The 22,984-nt window shown below is 42.3% G+C and overlaps 1 protein-coding gene across 1 annotated transcript; it reads left to right on the forward strand.

The window, feature by feature from the left end:
• Positions 15,454-22,784, forward strand: LOC109828131 (tetraspanin-2-like). Its single transcript, XM_020395165.1, has 2 exons — positions 15,454-15,489; positions 22,248-22,784. The coding sequence occupies exons 1-2, from the start codon at positions 15,469-15,471 to the stop codon at positions 22,557-22,559; spliced, it is 333 nt and encodes a 110-aa protein (XP_020250754.1). The 5' UTR covers positions 15,454-15,468; the 3' UTR covers positions 22,560-22,784.

Genomic DNA, 22,984 nt, shown 5'->3' on the forward strand with positions numbered 1-22,984 from the left:
TATATATATATATATATATATTATTATCATTTAATATAATATTAGGGAAGAACCCAGCAACATGTTGATCCCCCAAAGATGGCGTAAATATATTTTTGAAAATTAATTTTTTCATATTTTTTATAAAGCTGATCTAGCCTTCCTTCTTTCCACTACTTATATGTTATGACAAGTTTATACAATATGATCACTTATTATATATATTTTTATAGAAAATGGCAGAATCTGTGCTACCCAAGTGCTTAAAACAACTTGGTGTAGTGCATGTGGCGCTTTGAATCTTGCTCCACAGTCACCACCTCGAGAGATTAGCAGCCTCAACCCACCTTCACACCAACTTTTCAAATGAAGATTATAGGTAATGTTGTAAGGTTGATTTAACTCATATATATAATATATATAGTATATATATATATTATATATATAAATATACGTACATTTTATTAATATATAGTATATACCTTTATATATACTATGCAGGGAAAAATGGGGGTATGCTTGCGTACCAAGCACCAAATTTTTTTGCTGTGGTAGTGACGGTCGTCTCATTTTCCATCCACTCATTCAAATTGGGGGCGCGACCAATTAACCCCATGCTGAACTGTGGTCCGCGGCGCGGCGGTTTGTGAATGATAGTGGATGATAACTATGCCACCTCCCACTACCAAGCCCCAAGCAAAATTTTGTGCTGGTTACCAAGATTACCATATTCCTTCTCTCTCTCTTCCTCTCTCTCTAATATATTATATATTATATATATTATATTATATTATATTATATACTATAGAAAACAAACATGTTGATTCAAAGATGGGTAAATATGTTGAAATAATTTAAGTTTTCATGATTTTTATAAAGCTTATCTAGCTTCTTCTTTCACCTACTTATACGTATGACAGTTTATACAATGTGATCACCTTTTTATTATTATTTGATGTATAATGTGATGGTTGTATTTCGGTCCACCTCTAAAACAATTCTGGCTCCATCATTGGTTAAAGCCCACAACGCCAAAAGCACAAAACCACAAGCCATAGGCTCTTTTCCCCTCAAGCAATGAACAAGCAGCCATGCTACCCGCGGCGGTGCCTAGTTGTTAAGCTCATGCTTAGATCTTCCGGTTGACATGTGGTGCTTGGTTATTGGTAGTCGTTTTTTAGAAAATTGATTTTGTGGCATAACATGTTTGGGCGTTGATCCAACATAACATAGGTCTTCTTGAAGAATTACAGGAAAACAGGTAGGAACCAGCAGACAGACTGGCGGTCGATCGTCGCGGTCGACCGCCAACGTGCACACAGTCCTACTGGGTTTCGGAGATGAAGGCGGTCGACCGCCGCGGTCGACCACGATTGACTGTAATTGTTTTCTGCTCTCGGGTTTGGTGTTCGGTCGACCGCCGCGGTCGACCGCGAGACCTGCGCGGTCGACCGCCGAAGCGGTTTTGGCTTGGTTCAGTTTCCAGACCCGTTTTGTTTTGGATTTGTATAAATACCCTTTGGGTGTTTTTTAGGGTATGCAAGGCAGGAGTTTTTGAGCAGATTGTGAGAGTTTTCTTTGGGCTTCTATTCTAGGAGCAATTGAAGAGATTAAGAGTGAGTTGTTGAGGGTTTTGGTGAGAGATTGTAATCCTAGTTTGTTCCTCTTAATTTTTAATAGTGAAAACTCCCCCCTCCTTGTCCCGTGGACGTAGACATCTCGCTGAACCACGTAAAACTGGTGTTTGATTGCTTGTGCTATTGATTTTAGTTGGTTCTTTATCTTCCTTGGCGATTGGTTTGGTTTCTCGAGGTACAACAATTGGTATCAGAGCTTCGGGTAACGCTTGGGCTTTTTGGAGGTATAGATCAGTTGGAAAGTTCATCTAGAGCTTCGATTGGTGATAAAGATTGGATCTTTGTGGTAAAGTTTTTATCTTTTTTCAAGTTGGATCTATTTCCTATTTGTTCCGCAATTGTTTGGGTGCTTTGAGATATATGGCTGAAAAAGATAAAAGTGGGGAGGGTTCTTCTGGTGTGAAGGACGTCCAAAATTTGAATATACATTCTATGAAAATAGATGTGGAAAAGTTCAACGGCACAAATAATTTTAGACTTTGGCGATGCGCAATCATGGATGCGCTAAATGCGTAAAATTTAGAAGATACATTAGAGTTGGACGGGAAACCGGCCGACGTTGATGAAAAGGTTTGGAATAAAATGAATAGAACGGCGTGTGGTGTGATTAGGTCTTGCCTTACCCAAGACCTTAAATATGATGTGATGAATGAAACTTCGGCAAAGAAGATTTGGGAGGTCCTAGAGGGCAAATATTTGACAAAGAGCATCGAAAATCGTTTGCATTTGAAAAGGAGGCTTTATCGCTTCCAATTGAAGAAGGGGACATCCATTAGTGATCACATGAACCACTACACGAAGCTACTTGCAGATTTGGCGAATGTGGATGTTATAGTTGAAGATGAAGACAAGACATTGTTATTATTGAGTTCCTTGCCCTACGAAGAATATGAGACATTCGTCCTTGTAGGCTGTCTAAAAATCACAATAGATAGCTTATCCTCCATCAAACACCGATGATGGAAGTTACAATCTGACGACTTCCAGAAGGCTACAATTTGAAGATTTTCACGTAGATCGCTGAAGGTTACAATCTGACGACCTTCACGACAACCGATGAGAGCTCTAGTTCAACAGCATTCACAATCAACATCGGGAGTTACAATCTGACGACTCTCATATTCTCAAGGAGCCAAGACGAAGATTACAAGACAATGATCTTTGCAACGCTATGACAAAAGAGATTACTTGGTGATAATCTCTTCAAGACAAGACGCGGAGGTCCTCCCCGTGTATCAACACCAAAACGCGGAGGTCCTCCCCGTATGTCAACATAAAAACGCTGGAGTCGAACCCGCGTTACAACATCAAAACGCCAGGGTCGAGCCCGCGTTACAACATCAAAACGCCAAGGTCGAACCCGCGTTACAACATCAAAACGCCAAGGTCGAACCCGCGTTACAACATCAAAACGCCAAGGTCGAACCCGCGTTACAACATCAAAACGCCAGGGTCGAACCCACGTTACAACATCAAAACGCCAGGGTCGAACCCCGCGTTACAACATCAAAACGCCAGGGTCGAGCCCGCGTTACAACATCAAAACGCTGGAGTCGAACCCGCGTTACAACATCAAAACGCCAGGGTCGAGCCCGCGTTACAACATCAAAACGCCAGGGTCGAACCCGCGTTACATCAAAACATCAGGGTCGAACCCACGTTACAACATCAAAACGCTGGAGTCAGACCCGCGTTACAACATTAAAACGCTGGGGTCAGACCCGCGTTTTTCAATGCCCAGCGAGTACCCAACTCCGCGTCTCAATTCTAAAACACGGAGTTAGGATCCTGAACGCCCACGTGGGCATTTGACTCGTTCAAACACGAGCTGAACGGTTACAGGAATCGTTTTCCCTCCACGATTTGAGGGATTTCCGCCCCACTATGGAGAGAATTAAGGGGACGGTTACACCCCTTAATTCCCTATAAATATGGGCAAACTCAACTGAGTTAAAAGCTGGCATTTTTTCGGATCTGGGAGTTGGCCGCAAGGTTGGATTTTCTTGGCTTGGATCGACCACTGGAGACAGGCTTTTGAGGAGATCAGCATCATTTTCCAACGAAGATCATCTTCAACTTCAGCAACAGGGAGCCTCTGTCCTTGGCTTATAACCGACTTTCGGTTCAAATCAACTCTTTTTCAAGAGTTAAAACTCGTTTAGAGTTATCAACTCATCAAGAGTTTCAAACTTGCCACGCAAGTTCTCCACAGCATCGAATCGTGAGGAGAAGACATCGTTCCAGTGAAGCAAAACATCGGATCGTCAACGGAGAGCAAACTCGACGCAAGCATTCGAGGGAGGCACTCCATCGCCACCGTGAAGAACCCAGTTTTAAACAAAGGTGCAGATTTGACGAATGTAGATGTTACAGTTGAAGATGAAGACAATGCATTGTTGTTATTGAGTTCCTTGCCCGACGAGGAATATGAGACCTTCGTCCTCACTCTTATTAATGGGAAGGCATCTCTTTCGTATAGTGAGGTCACTGCAGCCCTTGTGAACTATCAACTTCGAAAGAAGGACAATGAGACTTCCATTGAGCTGGTTGCGGGGGCATTGGTTGCAAGAGCTAGAAGTCCAAACCGTGATAGGAGGTCGCAGTCTAGAGGGGGGCATCCTGTAGTTGGTAGGAATCAGTGTGCCTTTTGTAAAGAGGATGGACATTGGAAATCCGAATGTCCAAAATTGCAAGCCGTGAAGAATAAAGGGAAAGCTATTCAAGCTTCAGAGGTGAATGTTGCCAAGGCTAGTGGCGATGTTTCAGATTCAGATTCTTTGGGCTATTCGTGCCCAGCTCTTCCGTCAGTTTGTGTTGCCTACTCTACAGAGTGGATATTGGATTCGGGTGCTACATACCACATTTGCCCTAGGAGGGATTGGTTCTCCAGCTTTCAGGAGTTGGAAAGAGGGGATGCTGTTCTCATGGGTAATGATCACAGATGCCATATTGGTGGTATTGGTACCGTTCGTATTCAGACGAGTGACGGGATGATCCGGGAGTTGGTTGATGTGAGGTTTGTTGCTCAACTGAGGAAGAACATTATTTTACTTGGGGTATTAGAGGCAGCAGGCTATAGGGTGACCTTAGCGGATTCTCGCTCGAAGGTCACATCGGGGTCCATGATTGTGATGAAGGGCGTCAGGAGGAGTAACTTGTATTATCTGCTCGGGAGCACGGTGATTGATAGAGCGCTGACGACTTCTTTGGCTAGACTGTGGCATTGTTTGGTGCTGGGATATATTGTTGGTTATACCGTGCACAGATTGTTGAGGAGTGCTATGACCTGCAGATTGAAGTCCTGTGAGCACATTGGGATGAGCGAGGAGACCGAGGTAGAGTTCAGCACTTCTATCCACCGATTGAGGGGTCTTATTGGAGGTGTTCAGTCAGGCATTGGGGGGCCTTCCATGTATGCATCAGTGGGAGGTAATCGTTATTTTGTTTCCTATGTTGGGGATTGTACTAGGCATATTTGGGTTGCAACCAAGTCCCGTTGGTATAAGCCCTAGTAGTCCGTAATAGTTGGAGGAGGTGTATGGGTAGAAAGGTTACCAGTCGTACTTATTCTAGTAGGAGTCCTTTCTTGCATTGGTGCTTAGCTCATGGCAGTTGGAGACACTTTAGAGGAGAGGAGACAGTGGGGCGACGTGATGAGATGGCGGATTTAGTGAGCCGTTTTTTTCTGGAGGAGGATCGGTATTAGTTGTCGAGAAGTGAATCTGGTATTCAGGCTTCGATAGGTTTAGGTCATCTTATGAGGTTGCCGACTGCTGCGTATAGAGTTGTTAGATCTGGTGGAGCTGCTTTAGTTTTTGGTTGGCGTCAGATATTTGGCTACCCAACACTTGGTCACATCTTGGATGTGAGATTAGATCCGATTGCGCATTTGGGATTCAGAGGCTCGTTCGGCTATCAGTGGGGAGCTTCTGAGTTTGGTCTGAGCAGGTTTGTCACTTTGGACTCTCGGCAGGTAGAGAGTATTGATCAGATTAGAGGGATACCGCAGCGGGTGGAGGTTGATGCTACTCCACATTGGGTGGGGATTTCCCCACATACTCCAGGTCATTCTGTATTGTTTGGGATTCCAGCTGAGGTGGCACAGCGTGAGAGTCATTTATTTATGGGTGCAGATGATGAGGTAGTTGATTTGGATGCAGCTGGTGGATATGTTTTGGATACGGTCATTGTTACATCTCAGGTGGAGGTGTTGAATTGTTTTCAGATTGGGGTCGTTGATGATGCTATCAGCCGCAGGTTGGATTGAGGGCCTTTGGAGGCCATTGGGTGGACTACGTGAAGGCTTGATTCCTTGGACAAGAGGATATGTAGGCAGTCTTTATGATGCAGCCGTTTTGGTGAGCGACATCGACATTTGGGGTGAGTGTTTGCACTCCTATTTGGGTCTTAGAAAATGAGGCATTTGGTGTAGTCGGTGTAGGCTCAGTTAATTGGTGAGTAGACACAGTTGTTTTGGGGTTGAGTGTTCGCACTTCCGTTTGGGTCTCGATGTGTTGTGGATGAGGTCCGTTGTCATGAATCCGTTGCCATGACGTACTGGATGCAGCAGTTGAGGTATTGTTTTTGATCGGTGTCGGCTCAGTTTTTGGTGGAAACATTCGCCGAGGTGGAGAATTGAAGAATTACAGGAAAACAGGTAGGAACCAGCAGACAGACTGGCGGTCGACCGTCGCGGTCGACCGCCAACGTGCACACAGTTCTGCGGTCGACCGCGATTGACTGTAATTGTTTTCTGCTCTCGGGTTTGGTGTTCGGTCGACCGCCGCGGTCGACCGCGAGACCGGGGGGGCCCCCCGCCGAAGCGGTTTTGGCTGGGTTCAGTTTCCAGACCCGTTTCGTTTTGGATTTGTATAAATACCCTTTGGGTGTTTTTTAGGGTATGCAAGGCAGGAGTTTTTGAGCAGATTGTGAGGGTTTTCTTTGTGCTTCTATTCTAGGAGCAATTGGAGAGATTAAGAGTGAGTTGTTGAGGGTTTTGGTGAGAGATTGTAACCCTAGTTTGTTCCTCTTGATTTCTAATAGTGAAAACTTCCCCCTCCTTGCCCCGTGGACGTAGGCATCTCGCCGGACCACGTAAAACTGGTGTTTGATTGTTTGTTCTATTGATTTTAGTTGGTTCTTTATCTTTCTTGGCGATTGGTTTAGTTTCTCGAGGCACAACAATTCTATCATTACACCCAAAAAATAAAAGAAAAGGCCTTCTATTTAGAATAGTTTGAAAGAATGTTGTTGTATATGCTTTATTCTGTAGGAAAAAGAGCTTCATTTTTAATGTGGAAAGTGGCGTACATGCTTTTTGCATAAACAATAATGGAAAAAGGGTTCTACTGTAGATAAAGTAAAGTTGGTCTTTAGTTGCTATTGGAAAGAAGCACAAGAAAAGTGATTCTTCAAGGGAACAAAAGTCACGAAGAAACCTTCATGTAGAAACTTAGAGAGAGTAACTTTTTTTGGCATATGATGCTCATCTCTTTGAAGGACAAAATATTATGATGCTCATCTCTTTCAAGGACAAAATAGTACGTGCATGACAATTTCTCATTTCTCCTGGGAACTTTGTTTTTTTTCTCTAGGCCCGAAAATATTTTAAATAGCACTTGTTTTACAGTTTGTTGCAAAGTGTGCCAATTCTTGAAATGGGGAAGCCGACTGTATAGAGTTGAGTGTTGTACGTTGTTTATTACCTGGTTGATATTGACTAAGGATGAGTTTAAGCGTGGGTCGGTGGGTCAGGAACCCAATAATGCAACCTCTTCTCTCTAAGGTACACGTGCTGTGTGGCCATTCTTATTTTGCAACGCACCCATTGGGACTAGTATTTTGTTTATTTCACTGTATTTTAATTAATATTTTACATATTGAGTAATTCTCACTAGATTATAGGAGCTATGCTACTCTGTATAGAAAAACACAATAACACAAAAGTAGCACAACTTTTGCAGTAAGCCCTTATAGATCTTCAATAATCTCATCTCATGTCTCTACCAAAATTTTACTAGAGTACAAATTATATCAGAACAACTCGTTTACTAGAAGAGTGTTCCGTGCCATTCACAACATGGATAGAGAACATTTAGAAAATTTAAAACTCCCTTTATGATACTGATCACTCTGTTCACATAGATCATGTTATGATAAGATATGTATTCATTTTATTGGTAAGTTTTCTTGAAGAATAGTGCAAGCATTTGGTGTGCACATTTTGTATATTAATTTCACAATTAACATATACCTTACAGACTCCGCATGTTGTGTCCATTGCAAGAAGAACCAGGACACTTAATAAACAAGACCAACAAGTGACGACTTAACCCAATTTTTGTGTTATAACTAGACACATTGGACGCTTTTTATCATTATAGAACATTTAAGTTTTTTTTTTTCTTTTTCCTTTCTTTTTTTTTTGAGAGGATCGCAGGTCCATGTCCTTAGGTGGCTGAGTACCTCAGTGAGGCAAGTTTTGTTCCATAAAGGTAACCGTTTTATATAATAAACATGTACATCTTACTGGATAGTCAGAATAAGAAAATACTCAACTAAATGCAGGTAGAAATCTATGTTAAAAGCTACATCATATTTCATTGATTGCAGTGTTATAACCATTTCTTATTCGTAGGTGCTATAATGTCACATTTAAATCTTCTTATATGAGCTGTTACTCCTTCTATCAGATATTACCTCAATTTTCTGAAATGACATTATTGCTGTTCTTATTGTCGGGGTTGAACACACGACATCCCGTGCCCTTCCGGATCTTGTGTCAAAAGTAGGTAAGAAAGAAATCACAGCAAATAAAAGAAAAACTTGCAGGAAGGAACGGACAAAAGAAGGAAAACACTAGATTTAACGAGGTTCGGCAAACATGTCTACGTCCTCGGGAGCCACACCGGAAAGTTTTGATTAATTGAAGAAGATTACAATGCTTGCAATAGGTCACACTCTCTCTAAGATCTCTGATCTCAAAGTACCGTCAAAACCCTCTCAAAGACGTCCTCAGATAACCCTAAAAACGTTTTAGGAAACATATATATACTCATGCCAAAAATAGAATCCAACCCGAATCAGGAAACTGCCAGACCCGACTTTGGTCGACCGATAACATCGCATCGGTCGACCGATAAACGGATTTTTGTGCAGTTTGTGTTTTTTCGATTCCAGGTTTGGGTCTTTACACCCGAGACCAACAATCTCTCATTTGGAGACCAAACCGTCATCAACTAGCTCTCCCGAACTCCCGCCATCTTCGTAAGCATCTTCTCCTATCCGGAAAAAATCCATTCTTCAATCAATATCATCTCGGCGATCTCGCCTATCCTCTTAGTGTGGCTTCGCCTTCATATCCTACGCGTGAATGTCAACTGAAGTTATGCACAACTCCAGTTTGTCGATGGTCACTGCTTTCGTCAATATGTCCGCATGATTTTGACTTCCTAAAATCGTCTCAAACTGTAACTTGTCGTCCTTTATCAGCGAGTGTATGAAGTGGTAATGTACTTCGATGTGCTTCGTTCTGCCATGATATATTGAATTCTTGGCAATGTGTATAACACTCTGGCTATCACAATAAAGAACGTCGTTCCCTTGCTTCGAACCCAACTCTTCCGGACATTCAGTCAACCAAATCATCTCCTTGCTGGCTTCAGTCACTGCGACATACTCTGCCTTAGTCGTGAACAATGTTACTAGCTTCTACAAATGTGAGACCCAGCTCACTGCTATCGACGCTAAGGTATAAACATATCCTATGGTACTTCGTATCGTATCATGATCACCGATGAAATCTGCATTCACGTATCCCTGCAGTATTAATTTCTTCCTTCTGAAACACAATGACATATCTGTAGTCCCTCTCAAGTATCGTAATATCCACTTCACGGTTTCTCAATACTGTTTTCCTAGATTGCTTATAAACCTGCTCACAACACCCACTGCATGGGTGATATTCAGCCTCATGCAAACCATAGCGTACATAAGACTACAAATGGCTGATGATTATGACACTTTGCTCATATGCTCCTTTTTATCTGTCCTGGACGATTGCTCATCACATAACTTGAATTGACTTTCAAGGAGCGTGTCGACGGGCTTGGCATTCTCCATGTTGAATCTCTGAAGTACCTTCTCGATGTATTCAGCCTGACTCAAATTCTGCTTCATCTCGACTGATTCACATTCCAAGAATTTACTTCGCTGCACCCAGATCCTTCATAGCAAACTTTTTCGCCAACTGTTTCTTCAATTTGTTTATCCCCTCTAAACACGGTCCTGCAACTAACACGTCATCAATATACAATAAGAACATGATATAGCTGGACTCGAATCTCTTGAAGTAGCAACAATGATCTGAATTACATCTTCTATAGCTATTGCTCTACATGAAGTTATTGAACTTCTTGTACCACTGTCTCGGAGCTTGTTTCAAACCGTACAAGATTTTTTTGAGCCTACACACCATCTTTTTATTTCATTCTTCTATGAAGTCAATATGTTGCTTCATGTAGATTTTTTTATATAAGTGACCATGAAGAAAGACAGTCTTCACATCTAACTGTTCAAGGTAAAGATTTTCAGCAGCTACTAAGCTCAACACGACTCTTATGGTTATAAGCTTCACAACGTGGGAAAATATCTCCATATAATCCACTCATTTTCGCTGTTGGAATCCTTTCACAACTAATCTGGCCTTGTACCTCTTGCTTTTATCACTCTCCTGCTTGACCCGGTAGACCTATTTGTTATGTAAGGCTTTCTTTTGTGCAGGTAGCTGGGCTAAGCTCCATGTCTCGTTCGAGTGGAGAGAATCCATCTCTTCTTGTATTGCATGCTCCCACTCTGAGATTCACTAACTTGTATAGCCTCCTCATAGTACTCTGGTTCACCGCTATCTGTTAAAAGTAAATAGTCTAGTGATGAAAGATATCTGAGATTCGGTTTGGGTACTCTGGATGACCTCCTAAGCTCCACGCCTTGGGTAGTAGTCTCTACACCTGGAATCTCCTTTGTTCTTCTGTCAGAACTGACACTGTCTCCTCCATCTGAAAGTTCCTCCAAATCCATGTACTCGGATCCACCTGCATCGTTAGTGCTGTTTTTACTGCTTTGGCTATCATTGGCATTGTCTCTGTCCTTCTACATCACTTCTTCATTGAATATCACATCTCTGTTCCTGATGATTTTCCTTTTCTTCTCATCCCAAAGACGATTTCCGAACTCATCAATGTCGTATCCAATAAATGTACACTTCTGTGACTTAGCTTCTAGCTTGTCCCTGACATGATCACTGATATGAACATATGATATGTAACCAAACACTCGTAAATGTGAGAGATTAACATTCTTGCCACTCTAAATCTCTTCTGGAATCCCGAAATTCAATAAAACTGATGGCCCATGATTAAATAAATAAGCTGCTGTATGTACCGCGTCCACCTAAAACGTCTTAGGTAGACGTGCATGTAGACACATGCTTCTCGTACGCTCTGTCAACGTCCTGTTCATCCTCTCTGCAACGCTATTTTGTTACGGTGTCCATTGAGTAGTCCTCTCTAAACGAATCTCATTCAGAGCACATAATTTTTTGAACTCCTCCAGCTCGTATTCTCTATCATTGTCCGATCTCAAACACTTCACATTCAGACCTGTCTCGTTCTCTATCATGGTTTTCCACTTCTTGAAGATCCCGAACACTTCTAACTTGTGCTTCATGAAGTATACCCACACATTCCTCGAGTGATCGTCGATAAAGGTGATATAGTACGCCGAACCACCAAGAGAATACACGATAGCTGGACCCCAAACATCTGTATGGACGAGCTCTAGCTTCTGAGCTTTAGGTGGTCTTCCACTCTTCTGAAAGCTGACCCTCTTTTGCTTCCCGTAGATGCAATATTCGCAAACACCAACTTCAACTGAATCGATGCCGGATAGCTTTCCTTGAGAGTGTAGAAGCTTCATACCCTTCTCGCTGCTATCAGCCGCAGGTTGGATTGAGGGCCTTTGGAGGCCATTGGGTGAACTACGTGAAGGCTTGATTCCTTGGGCAAGAGGATACGTAGGCAGTCTTTATGATGCAGCCGTTTTGGTGAGCGACATCGACATTTGGGGTGAGTGTTTGCACTCCTATTTGGGTCTTAGAAAATGAGGCATTTGGTGTAGTCGGTGTAGGCTCAGTTAATTGGTGAGTAGACACAGTTGTTTTGGGGTTGAGTGTTCGCACTTCCGTTTGGGTCTCGATGTGTTGTGGATGAGGTCCGTTGTCATGAATCCGTTGCCATGACGTACTGGATGCAGCAGTTGAGGTATTGTTTTTGATCGGTGTCGGCTCAGTTTTTGGTGGAAACATTCGCCGAGGTGGAGAATTGAAGAATTACAGGAAAACAGGTAGGAACCAGCAGACACATTGGTTGCAAGAGCAGATGTCCAGAACCGTGTGTAGGAGTCGCCGTCTAGGAGGGCGCGGCTCATCCTGTAGTTGGTAGAAATTCAGTTGCCTTTTGTAAAGAGGTATGGACATTGGTAAATTCCGAATGTCAAAATTTGCAAGCCGCTGAAGAATAAGGAAGCCTATTCAAGATTCAGAGTGTGAATGTTGCCAAGGCTAGTGTGCGATGTTCAGATTTCAGATTCTTTTGGGCTATTCGTGTTCCCCCAGCTCTTCCGTAGGTTGGATTGTTCCGACTCCAACCTGAGTTGGGATGTTGGATTCGGGGCTTGCTACTTACCACATATGCCTGAGAAGGGATGTTCTCCAGCTACTGTCAGGATTGGAAAGAGGGGATGCTGTTCTCGATGGTTAATCGATGCACAGAGTTGCCGCATATTGGTGGTATGGGGCGCCGGGCGGCGGGGCCGCGGCCGTAGCGCTTCGTATTCAGACGAGTGACGGATGATCCGGGGTTGGTTGCATGTCGACAGAGTTGTTTGCTCAATCCTGACAGGAACGACATTATTTTACCTTGGGGTATTTTAGAGGCAGCAGGCTATAGGGTGACCTTAGCTCGGATTACGGTCGCTCGAGTCACATCGGGGTCCATAGCATTGTGCATTGTAAGCGGCGTCAAGGAGGTAGAACTTGTTATTATCTTGCTCGGGAGCACGGGTGATTAGTAGAGCGCTGTCACGACTTCTTTGGCTAGACTTGTGTGATGTTTGGTGCTGGGATGATATGTTTGGTTATTACCGGCACAGATTGTTGAGGAGTGCTATGACCTGCCAGATTGAAGTCCTGTGAGCACATTGCGGCCTCATGAGCCGAGGAGGACCGAGGTAGAGTTTGTTTTATTTCTTACTTTTTTTCCAGCACTTCTAGTCCCGATGAGGGGTCTATTGGAGGTGTTCTAGTCAGCATTGGGGGGCCTTCCATGTATGCAATCAGTGGGAGGGTATCGTTATTTTGTTTTCCTATGTGGAATGTACTAGGCATATTTCGGTTGCAACCAAGTCCCGTTGGTATAAGCCTAGCTAATCCGTAATATGTTGGAGGATTTGTTTGTTTTTATGCGGTAGAAAGGTACAGTCGTTACTTATTCTAGTAGGAGTCTTTCTTGCACTTGCGTGCTTTAGCTCATGCAGTTGGAGACACTTTGTAGAGATAGGAACAGTGGGCGACGTGATGACACTGGCGATTAGTGAGCCGGTTTTTTCTGGAGGAGGATCGGGGTATAGTTGGTCGAGAACGTGAATCTGGATATCAGGACTTCGATATGGTTATAGGTCATCTTATGAGGGTTGCCGACTGCTGCGTTATAGAGTTGTTAGATCTGGTGGAGCGTTGCTTTTAGTTGTTTGCGTTGGCGTCAAGATATTTGGCTACCCAACACTGGCTCACATCTTGGATGCTTGAGATTAGTCGAATCGCCGCATTGGGTCATTCAGAAGGCTCGTTCTCGTGCTACCTCAGTGGGGACTTTGAGTATTGCGTCTTGAGCAGTTTGTTCACTTTGCGACTCTCGGCAGGTAGAGAGTATTGATCAGGATTAGAGGGATACCGCCAGCGGTGTGGGAGGTTGATGCTACATCATTGGGCGTGGGATTGCCCCACGAATATCCAGGTCATTCTGTAATTTTGTTTGGCGCATTCAGCTGAGGTGGCCACCAAGCGCTGAGAGTCATTTATTCTATTGGGCTGCCAGATGATGGCAGGTATTGATTTGGATGCCAGGCTGTCGATGGATATGTTTTGATCAGTCATTGTTACATCTCAGGTGGAGGTGTTGAATTGTTTTTTTTGTCAGGGAATTGGGGAGTCGTGATGATGCTATCCAGCCTGCAGGTTGGAGTGAGGGCCTTGCGAGGCCATTGGTGGACTACGTGAACGCCGGCTTGATTCCTTGGACAAGGAGGATATGTAGGCAGTCTTTATGATGCAGCCGTTGTTGGTTGAGCGGACACGACATTTTGGGGTGAGTTTTGCACTCCTATTTTTGTCTTAGAAAATGAGGCATTGTGTAGTCGGGTTGTAGGCTCAGTTAATGGTTGAGTAGACACAAGTTGTTTTTGAGGTTGAGTGTTCGCCACTTCGTTTGGGGTTCTCGATTGTGTTGTGGATAGGTCCGTTGTCATGAATCCGGTTTTGCCATGACGTACCTGGAGTGCAGCCACGCTGAGGTATTTTTTATCCAGGTGTCGGTCTCAGTTTTGGTGGAAACAGTTCGCCGCAAGTGGAGAATTGAAGAATTACTAGAAAACAGGTAGGAACAGCCAGACAGACTGGCGCTAGTTCGACCCGTCAGGGTCGACGCACGTGCACACAGTCCTACTGGGTTTCGGAGATGAAGGCGGTCGACCGCCGCGGTCGACCGCGATTGACTGTAATTGTTTTCTGCTCTCGGGTTTGGTGTTCGGTCGACCGCCGCGGTCGACCGCGAGACCTGCGCGGTCGACCGCCGAAGCGGTTTTGGCTGGGTTCAGTTTCCAGACCCGTTTCGTTTTGGATTTGTATAAATACCCTTTGGGTGTTTTTTAGGGTATGCAAGGCAGGAGTTTTTGAGCAGATTGTGAGGGTTTTCTTTGTGCTTCTATTCTAGGAGCAATTGGAGAGATTAAGAGTGAGTTGTTGAGGGTTTTGGTGAGAGATTGTAACCCTAGTTTGTTCCTCTTGATTTCTAATAGTGAAATCTCCTCCCTCCTTGCCCCGTGGACGTAGGCATCTCGCCGGACCACGTAAAACTGGTGTTTGATTGTTTGTTCTATTGATTTTAGTTGGTTCTTTATCTTTCTTGGCGATTGGTTTAGTTTCTCGAGGCACAACAATTCTATCATTACACCCAAAAAATAAAAGAAAAGGCCTTCTATTTAGAATAGTTTGAAAGAATGTTGTTGTATATGCTTTATTCTGTAGGAAAAAGAGCTTCATTTTTAATGTGGAAAGTGGCGTACATGCTTTTTGCATAAACAATAATGGAAAAAGGGTTCTACTGTAGATAAAGTAAAGTTGGTCTTTAGTTGCTATTGGAAAGAAGCACAAGAAAAGTGATTCTTCAAGGGAACAAAAGTCACGAAGAAACCTTCATGTAGAAACTTAGAGAGAGTAACTTTTTTTGGCATATGATGCTCATCTCTTTGAAGGACAAAATATTATGATGCTCATCTCTTTCAAGGACAAAATAGTACGTGCATGACAATTTCTCATTTCTCCTGGGAACTTTGTTTTTTTTCTCTAGGCCCGAAAATATTTTAAATAGCACTTGTTTTACAGTTTGTTGCAAAGTGTGCCAATTCTTGAAATGGGGAAGCCGACTGTATAGAGTTGAGTGTTGTACGTTGTTTATTACCTGGTTGATATTGACTAAGGATGAGTTTAAGCGTGGGTCGGTGGGTCAGGAACCCAATAATGCAACCTCTTCTCTCTAAGGTACACGTGCTGTGTGGCCATTCTTATTTTGCAACGCACCCATTGGGACTAGTATTTTGTTTATTTCACTGTATTTTAATTAATATTTTACATATTGAGTAATTCTCACTAGATTATAGGAGCTATGCTACTCTGTATAGAAAAACACAATAACACAAAAGTAGCACAACTTTTGCAGTAAGCCCTTATAGATCTTCAATAATCTCATCTCATGTCTCTACCAAAATTTTACTAGAGTACAAATTATATCAGAACAACTCGTTTACTAGAAGAGTGTTCCGTGCCATTCACAACATGGATAGAGAACATTTAGAAAATTTAAAACTCCCTTTATGATACTGATCACTCTGTTCACATAGATCATGTTATGATAAGATATGTATTCATTTTATTGGTAAGTTTTCTTGAAGAATAGTGCAAGCATTTGGTGTGCACATTTTGTATATTAATTTCACAATTAACATATACCTTACAGACTCCGCATGTTGTGTCCATTGCAAGAAGAACCAGGACACTTAATAAACAAGACCAACAAGTGACGACTTAACCCAATTTTTGTGTTATAACTAGACACATTGGACGCTTTTTATCATTATAGAACATTTAAGTTTTTTTTTTTCTTTTTCCTTTCTTTTTTTTTTGAGAGGATCGCAGGTCCATGTCCTTAGGTGGCTGAGTACCTCAGTGAGGCAAGTTTTGTTCCATAAAGGTAACCGTTTTATATAATAAACATGTACATCTTACTGGATAGTCAGAATAAGAAAATACTCAACTAAATGCAGGTAGAAATCTATGTTAAAAGCTACATCATATTTCATTGATTGCAGTGTTATAACCATTTCTTATTCGTAGGTGCTATAATGTCACATTTAAATCTTCTTATATGAGCTGTTACTCCTTCTATCAGATATTACCTCAATTTTCTGAAATGACATTATTGCTGTTCTTATTGTCGGGGTTGAACACACGACATCCCGTGCCCTTCCGGATCTTGTGTCAAAAGTAGGTAAGAAAGAAATCACAGCAAATAAAAGAAAAACTTGCAGGAAGGAACGGACAAAAGAAGGAAAACACTAGATTTAACGAGGTTCGGCAAACATGTCTACGTCCTCGGGAGCCACACCGGAAAGTTTTGATTAATTGAAGAAGATTACAATGCTTGCAATAGGTCACACTCTCTCTAAGATCTCTGATCTCAAAGTACCGTCAAAACCCTCTCAAAGACGTCCTCAGATAACCCTAAAAACGTTTTAGGAAACATATATATACTCATGCCAAAAATAGAATCCAACCCGAATCAGGAAACTGCCAGACCCGACTTTGGTCGACCGATAACATCGCATCGGTCGACCGATAAACGGATTTTTGTGCAGTTTGTGTTTTTTCGATTCCAGGTTTGGGTCTTTACACCCGAGACCAACAATCTCTCATTTGGAGACCAAACCGTCATCAACTAGCTCTCCCGAACTCCCGCCATCTTCGTAAGCATCTTCTCCTATCCGGAAAAAATCCATTCTTCAATCAATATCATCTCGGCGATCTCGCCTATCCTCTTAGTGTGGCTTCGCCTTCATATCCTACGCGTGAATGTCAACTGAAGTTATGCACAACTCCAGTTTGTCGATGGTCACTGCTTTCGTCAATATGTCCGCATGATTTTGACTTCCTAAAATCGTCTCAAACTGTAACTTGTCGTCCTTTATCAGCGAGTGTATGAAGTGGTAATGTACTTCGATGTGCTTCGTTCTGCCATGATATATTGAATTCTTGGCAATGTGTATAACACTCTGGCTATCACAATAAAGAACGTCGTTCCCTTGCTTCGAACCCAACTCTTCCGGACATTCAGTCAACCAAATCATCTCCTTGCTGGCTTCAGTCACTGCGACATACTCTGCCTTAGTCGTGAACAATGTTACTAGCTTCTACAAATGTGAGACCCAGCTCACTGCTATCGACGCTAAGGTATAAACATATCCTATGGTACTTCGTATCGTATCATGATCACCGATGAAATCTGCATTCACGTATCCCTGCAGTATTAATTTCTTCCTTCTGAAACACAATGACATATCTGTAGTCCCTCTCAAGTATCGTAATATCCACTTCACGGTTTCTCAATACTGTTTTCCTAGATTGCTTATAAACCTGCTCACAACACCCACTGCATGGGTGATATTCAGCCTCATGCAAACCATAGCGTACATAAGACTACAAATGGCTGATGATTATGACACTTTGCTCATATGCTCCTTTTTATCTGTCCTGGACGATTGCTCATCACATAACTTGAATTGACTTTCAAGGAGCGTGTCGACGGGCTTGGCATTCTCCATGTTGAATCTCTGAAGTACCTTCTCGATGTATTCAGCCTGACTCAAATTCTGCTTCATCTCGACTGATTCACATTCCAAGAATTTACTTCGCTGCACCCAGATCCTTCATAGCAAACTTTTTCGCCAACTGTTTCTTCAATTTGTTTATCCCCTCTAAACACGGTCCTGCAACTAACACGTCATCAATATACAATAAGAACATGATATAGCTGGACTCGAATCTCTTGAAGTAGCAACAATGATCTGAATTACATCTTCTATAGCTATTGCTCTACATGAAGTTATTGAACTTCTTGTACCACTGTCTCGGAGCTTGTTTCAAACCGTACAAGATTTTTTTGAGCCTACACACCATCTTTTTATTTCATTCTTCTATGAAGTCAATATGTTGCTTCATGTAGATTTTTTTATATAAGTGACCATGAAGAAAGACAGTCTTCACATCTAACTGTTCAAGGTAAAGATTTTCAGCAGCTACTAAGCTCAACACGACTCTTATGGTTATAAGCTTCACAACGTGGGAAAATATCTCCATATAATCCACTCATTTTCGCTGTTGGAATCCTTTCACAACTAATCTGGCCTTGTACCTCTTGCTTTTATCACTCTCCTGCTTGACCCGGTAGACCTATTTGTTATGTAAGGCTTTCTTTTGTGCAGGTAGCTGGGCTAAGCTCCATGTCTCGTTCGAGTGGAGAGAATCCATCTCTTCTTGTATTGCATGCTCCCACTCTGAGATTCACTAACTTGTATAGCCTCCTCATAGTACTCTGGTTCACCGCTATCTGTTAAAAGTAAATAGTCTAGTGATGAAAGATATCTGAGATTCGGTTTGGGTACTCTGGATGACCTCCTAAGCTCCACGCCTTGGGTAGTAGTCTCTACACCTGGAATCTCCTTTGTTCTTCTGTCAGAACTGACACTGTCTCCTCCATCTGAAAGTTCCTCCAAATCCATGTACTCGGATCCACCTGCATCGTTAGTGCTGTTTTTACTGCTTTGGCTATCATTGGCATTGTCTCTGTCCTTCTACATCACTTCTTCATTGAATATCACATCTCTGTTCCTGATGATTTTCCTTTTCTTCTCATCCCAAAGACGATTTCCGAACTCATCAATGTCGTATCCAATAAATGTACACTTCTGTGACTTAGCTTCTAGCTTGTCCCTGACATGATCACTGATATGAACATATGATATGTAACCAAACACTCGTAAATGTGAGAGATTAACATTCTTGCCACTCTAAATCTCTTCTGGAATCCCGAAATTCAATAAAACTGATGGCCCATGATTAAATAAATAAGCTGCTGTATGTACCGCGTCCACCTAAAACGTCTTAGGTAGACGTGCATGTAGACACATGCTTCTCGTACGCTCTGTCAACGTCCTGTTCATCCTCTCTGCAACGCTATTTTGTTACGGTGTCCATTGAGTAGTCCTCTCTAAACGAATCTCATTCAGAGCACATAATTTTTTGAACTCCTCCAGCTCGTATTCTCTATCATTGTCCGATCTCAAACACTTCACATTCAGACCTGTCTCGTTCTCTATCATGGTTTTCCACTTCTTGAAGATCCCGAACACTTCTAACTTGTGCTTCATGAAGTATACCCACACATTCCTCGAGTGATCGTCGATAAAGGTGATATAGTACGCCGAACCACCAAGAGAATACACGATAGCTGGACCCCAAACATCTGTATGGACGAGCTCTAGCTTCTGAGCTTTAGGTGGTCTTCCACTCTTCTGAAAGCTGACCCTCTTTTGCTTCCCGTAGATGCAATATTCGCAAACACCAACTTCAACTGAATCGATGCCGGATAGCTTTCCTTGAGAGTGTAGAAGCTTCATACCCTTCTCGCTCATGTGTCCCAACCTATTGTGTCACAGATCTGTACTTTTCTTGTCAGCTACAATTGCGAGGGTGTCACTCGCATGTGAAGTAAGGTAGAGAGTTTTTGTTTTATTACCGCGGGCAACCACCATAGTATCGTTAGAGATCTTTCACGAATCCCCGGTGAATGTTGAAACATAGCCTTCCGCTCCAAGTTGGCCCATCGAAATAAGATTTCTCTTCAGTTTCAGTACGTGTCTGATGTTCTTCAGATTCCACTTAGAGCTATTCATCTGAATCTGCACATCGCTTCTTCCAATAATACTATAAGACTCGTACCATAAGTATACTTTTCCAAAGTCCCCTTCTACATAGTTCTGAAGAAGCTTCCTATTAGCAGTGACGTGGAATGATGTTCTCGAATCAATAACCCATGAGTCGGAGTCGTTGTCCATAACAAGGATCAAGACATCTTGCACGATATGAGCCTCCTGCTCATTCGTATCATTCTTTGGCGCTTTACAGACTGAAGACATATGACCGTCCTGGCCGCCGTTGCAACACTTCCATTTGATGGACCTAACCTTCGAGTTCGACCTCTTCTTCTTCGACTTCGACCGATTCCTGTTCTGGTTACCCTTCTTCTGACTTCGGCCTCTTTGCTTAAGATTTAGGGCTGAACCTGAACATTCTGATTTGGACGATTTTCTTCTAACCTTCTCGGATAGAATCATGCTAACAACCTCGCTCAGCTTTAACTTTTCTTTTCCCGTCGAATTGCTAATTGCGATCACACAACCTGTCAAACTATCCGGCAACTGCGATAGAATTGATAGGGCCTGTATTTCGTCATCAAACGTGATATTGACGAAGATAAGTTGATTAACGATCGTGTTGAACTCGCTGAGATGCATTGTGAAGGAGCATCATTCTGCCATCTTGAGGTTAAAAAGTATCTTGACGAGATGCACCCTATTTATAGCTGACGGTTACTCGTACATTTTCGTGAGCGCTTTCATAAGTCTCATCCTAGTCTTCTCATTCAATATATTGTGGGTGACTGATTTGACGAGCAACAACCGAATCTGTCCTAGAGCCTTCCGATCCAGTATTCCCAGTCCTCGTCTGATTCCTCTTTCTTCTTTGCTTTAGCTTTTTCAATCAATGGATGGTAAAGATCCTTCTGATACAGATAATCCTCCATCTGTGACTTCCAGTAGACGAAGTCTGATCCATTAAACTTCTCGATCTTTGATTTGTTTTCTTCTGCCATCTCTTTCAAAACACAAAAACTTTTACCGAACGAAGCTCTGATACCAGTTGTTGGGGTTGAACACACAACCCGTGCCCTTTCGGATCTTGTGTCAAAAGTAGGCAAGTAAGAAATCACAACAACTAAAAGAAAAACTTACAGGAAAGAACGAACAAAAGAAGAAAACACCAGATTTAACGAGATTTGACAAACGTGCCTACGTTCTCGGGAGCCACACCAGAAAGTTTTGATTAATTGAAGAAGATTACAATGCTCATAATAGTCCACACTCTCTCTAAGATATTTGATTTTAAAGTACTGTCGAAACCCTCTCAAAGACATCCTCAGATAACCCTAAAAAACGTTTTAGGAAACATATATATACTCAGCCCCAAAACATAATCCAATCCAAATCAGGAAAATGTCAGACCTGACTTCGGTCAACCGATAGCATCACATCAGTCGACCGTTGATCGCCATTGGTTGACCAATAGTTTGCTTCGGTCGACCGGCCAGAACTCTGTTTTCTACAGGGTTCTCGTGCACCTTTTCGGTCGACCGGGGCAAGCTCGTCGGTCATTCGACCCGAAACTCCTGTAATTCTTCTTGGCTTCACATCGGTCGACCGACAACCGATGAGCTTGTGTCGGTCGACCGATAAACGAATTTTTGTGCAGTTTGTGTTTTTTCGATTCTAAGTTTGGTTCTCTACTCCCGAAACCAACACTTATTCTTCTCCAATCTATTTGTAATGAGCCAAGCACACCTATAGAAAAAAAAAAATCATATCTAGTAGCAATTAATCATATTCAAAATATTGGGACTTTTAAAAAATTGGGACTTTTGAATCCTAACCCGTCAATGATCATCCCATCCTGGTCATATGAAGATTCTTTTTCTGTCTGTTTTAGAGAAAAAATCAAATGTTTTTCCAGCCTTTTAACATATTGCCTCTTCTGCATTCTCCATCTTTTGTTATTATAATGAACGATCAGTATGTTGTTGCCCATGGACATGGGGCGTTGGGAATCAGTAGAGGATTCAGAGTTTAATGTCAGTGGTGTCCCTAACTTATTAGTTTATTAAAAGTAAATGTATGATAGTATTTGAAGTCCGCATTAACAATTTTATCTTTCTTATTGGTGTGCTATCTGAACTTTGATGGTGTCATAAGCAGTAAATATATAAGTAAAAGTAAATAAAATTATCTATAAAGCAAGCAATTCAGTGGTGGCAGTGGCATCCACTGGACACTGTGTAAAAGTAAAGTACTCTGTTTATCAATTGTTTTTACACAAAATCAATATCAATTCAAAACTCATTAATTTTGCAGTCAGGATGCTGCAAACCTCCAACAGCATGCGGCTACAACTATGTAAACCCCACCGTATGGGTAAACCCTAGCAATCCTGGTGCAGACCCAGACTGCTACGCATGGAGCAACGACCAGAGCCAGCTCTGCTACGGATGCAACTCCTGCCAGGCCGGAACTCTTGGCAACATTCGCAAAGAATGGAGAAAAGCCAACATTGCCCTAATTGTCGCTACCGTTGCTCTTATTGTTGTTTATATTATTGGATGCAGTGCTTTCAAGAATGCTCAGACTGAGGATCTCTTCCGCAGGTACAAACAAGGGTGGGTTTAGGATTAGTTCAGTGCAATGTGTGCTTGTTTGTGGTTTTGTTATGTGTTATGAGTCTCTAGCCGTTTGGCTTTATTGTTTGGTAGGAAATTTTCTTATGAAGTATGTGCTTGTTGTAAATGTTGCCATGTATTTGCTACGAATTGATGTAATCGAGACAATGGTTTATCTGCTTTGCATTTTATCTCTTATGATTGTTAATTGCAAAATGGAGATATTCCTGGGAAAGATGTAGACCATATTTAATATTTCGTAGGGTTAATTGCTGATAGGCCCCCTCTATTATCCCCTCAACTGCGGATAGACGCCTTGTATTTTTATTGTTACGGTTTAACCTTTTTACTATCGCCTGATTGTAGGTAGATCCTCTGTGATTTTTTTGCTCTTTTATCTTCAGGAGGTCTATTTATCAAAAGACAAATTTCTCT

Source organism: Asparagus officinalis, chromosome 1 (genome assembly GCF_001876935.1).
Source record: "Asparagus officinalis chromosome 1, Aspof.V1, whole genome shotgun sequence".
NCBI classification, from domain to species: Eukaryota; Viridiplantae; Streptophyta; class Magnoliopsida; order Asparagales; family Asparagaceae; genus Asparagus; species Asparagus officinalis.

Bases quoted from the DNA above. Each gene is read 5' to 3' on its own strand.
- LOC109828131 (XM_020395165.1), top strand. From the start codon at position 15,469: ATGCAACCTCTTCTCTCTAAG. The intron at 15,490-22,247 runs GTACACGTGCTG...TTAATTTTGCAG, and splicing joins TGCAACCTCTTCTCTCTAAG to TCAGGATGCTGCAAACCTCC.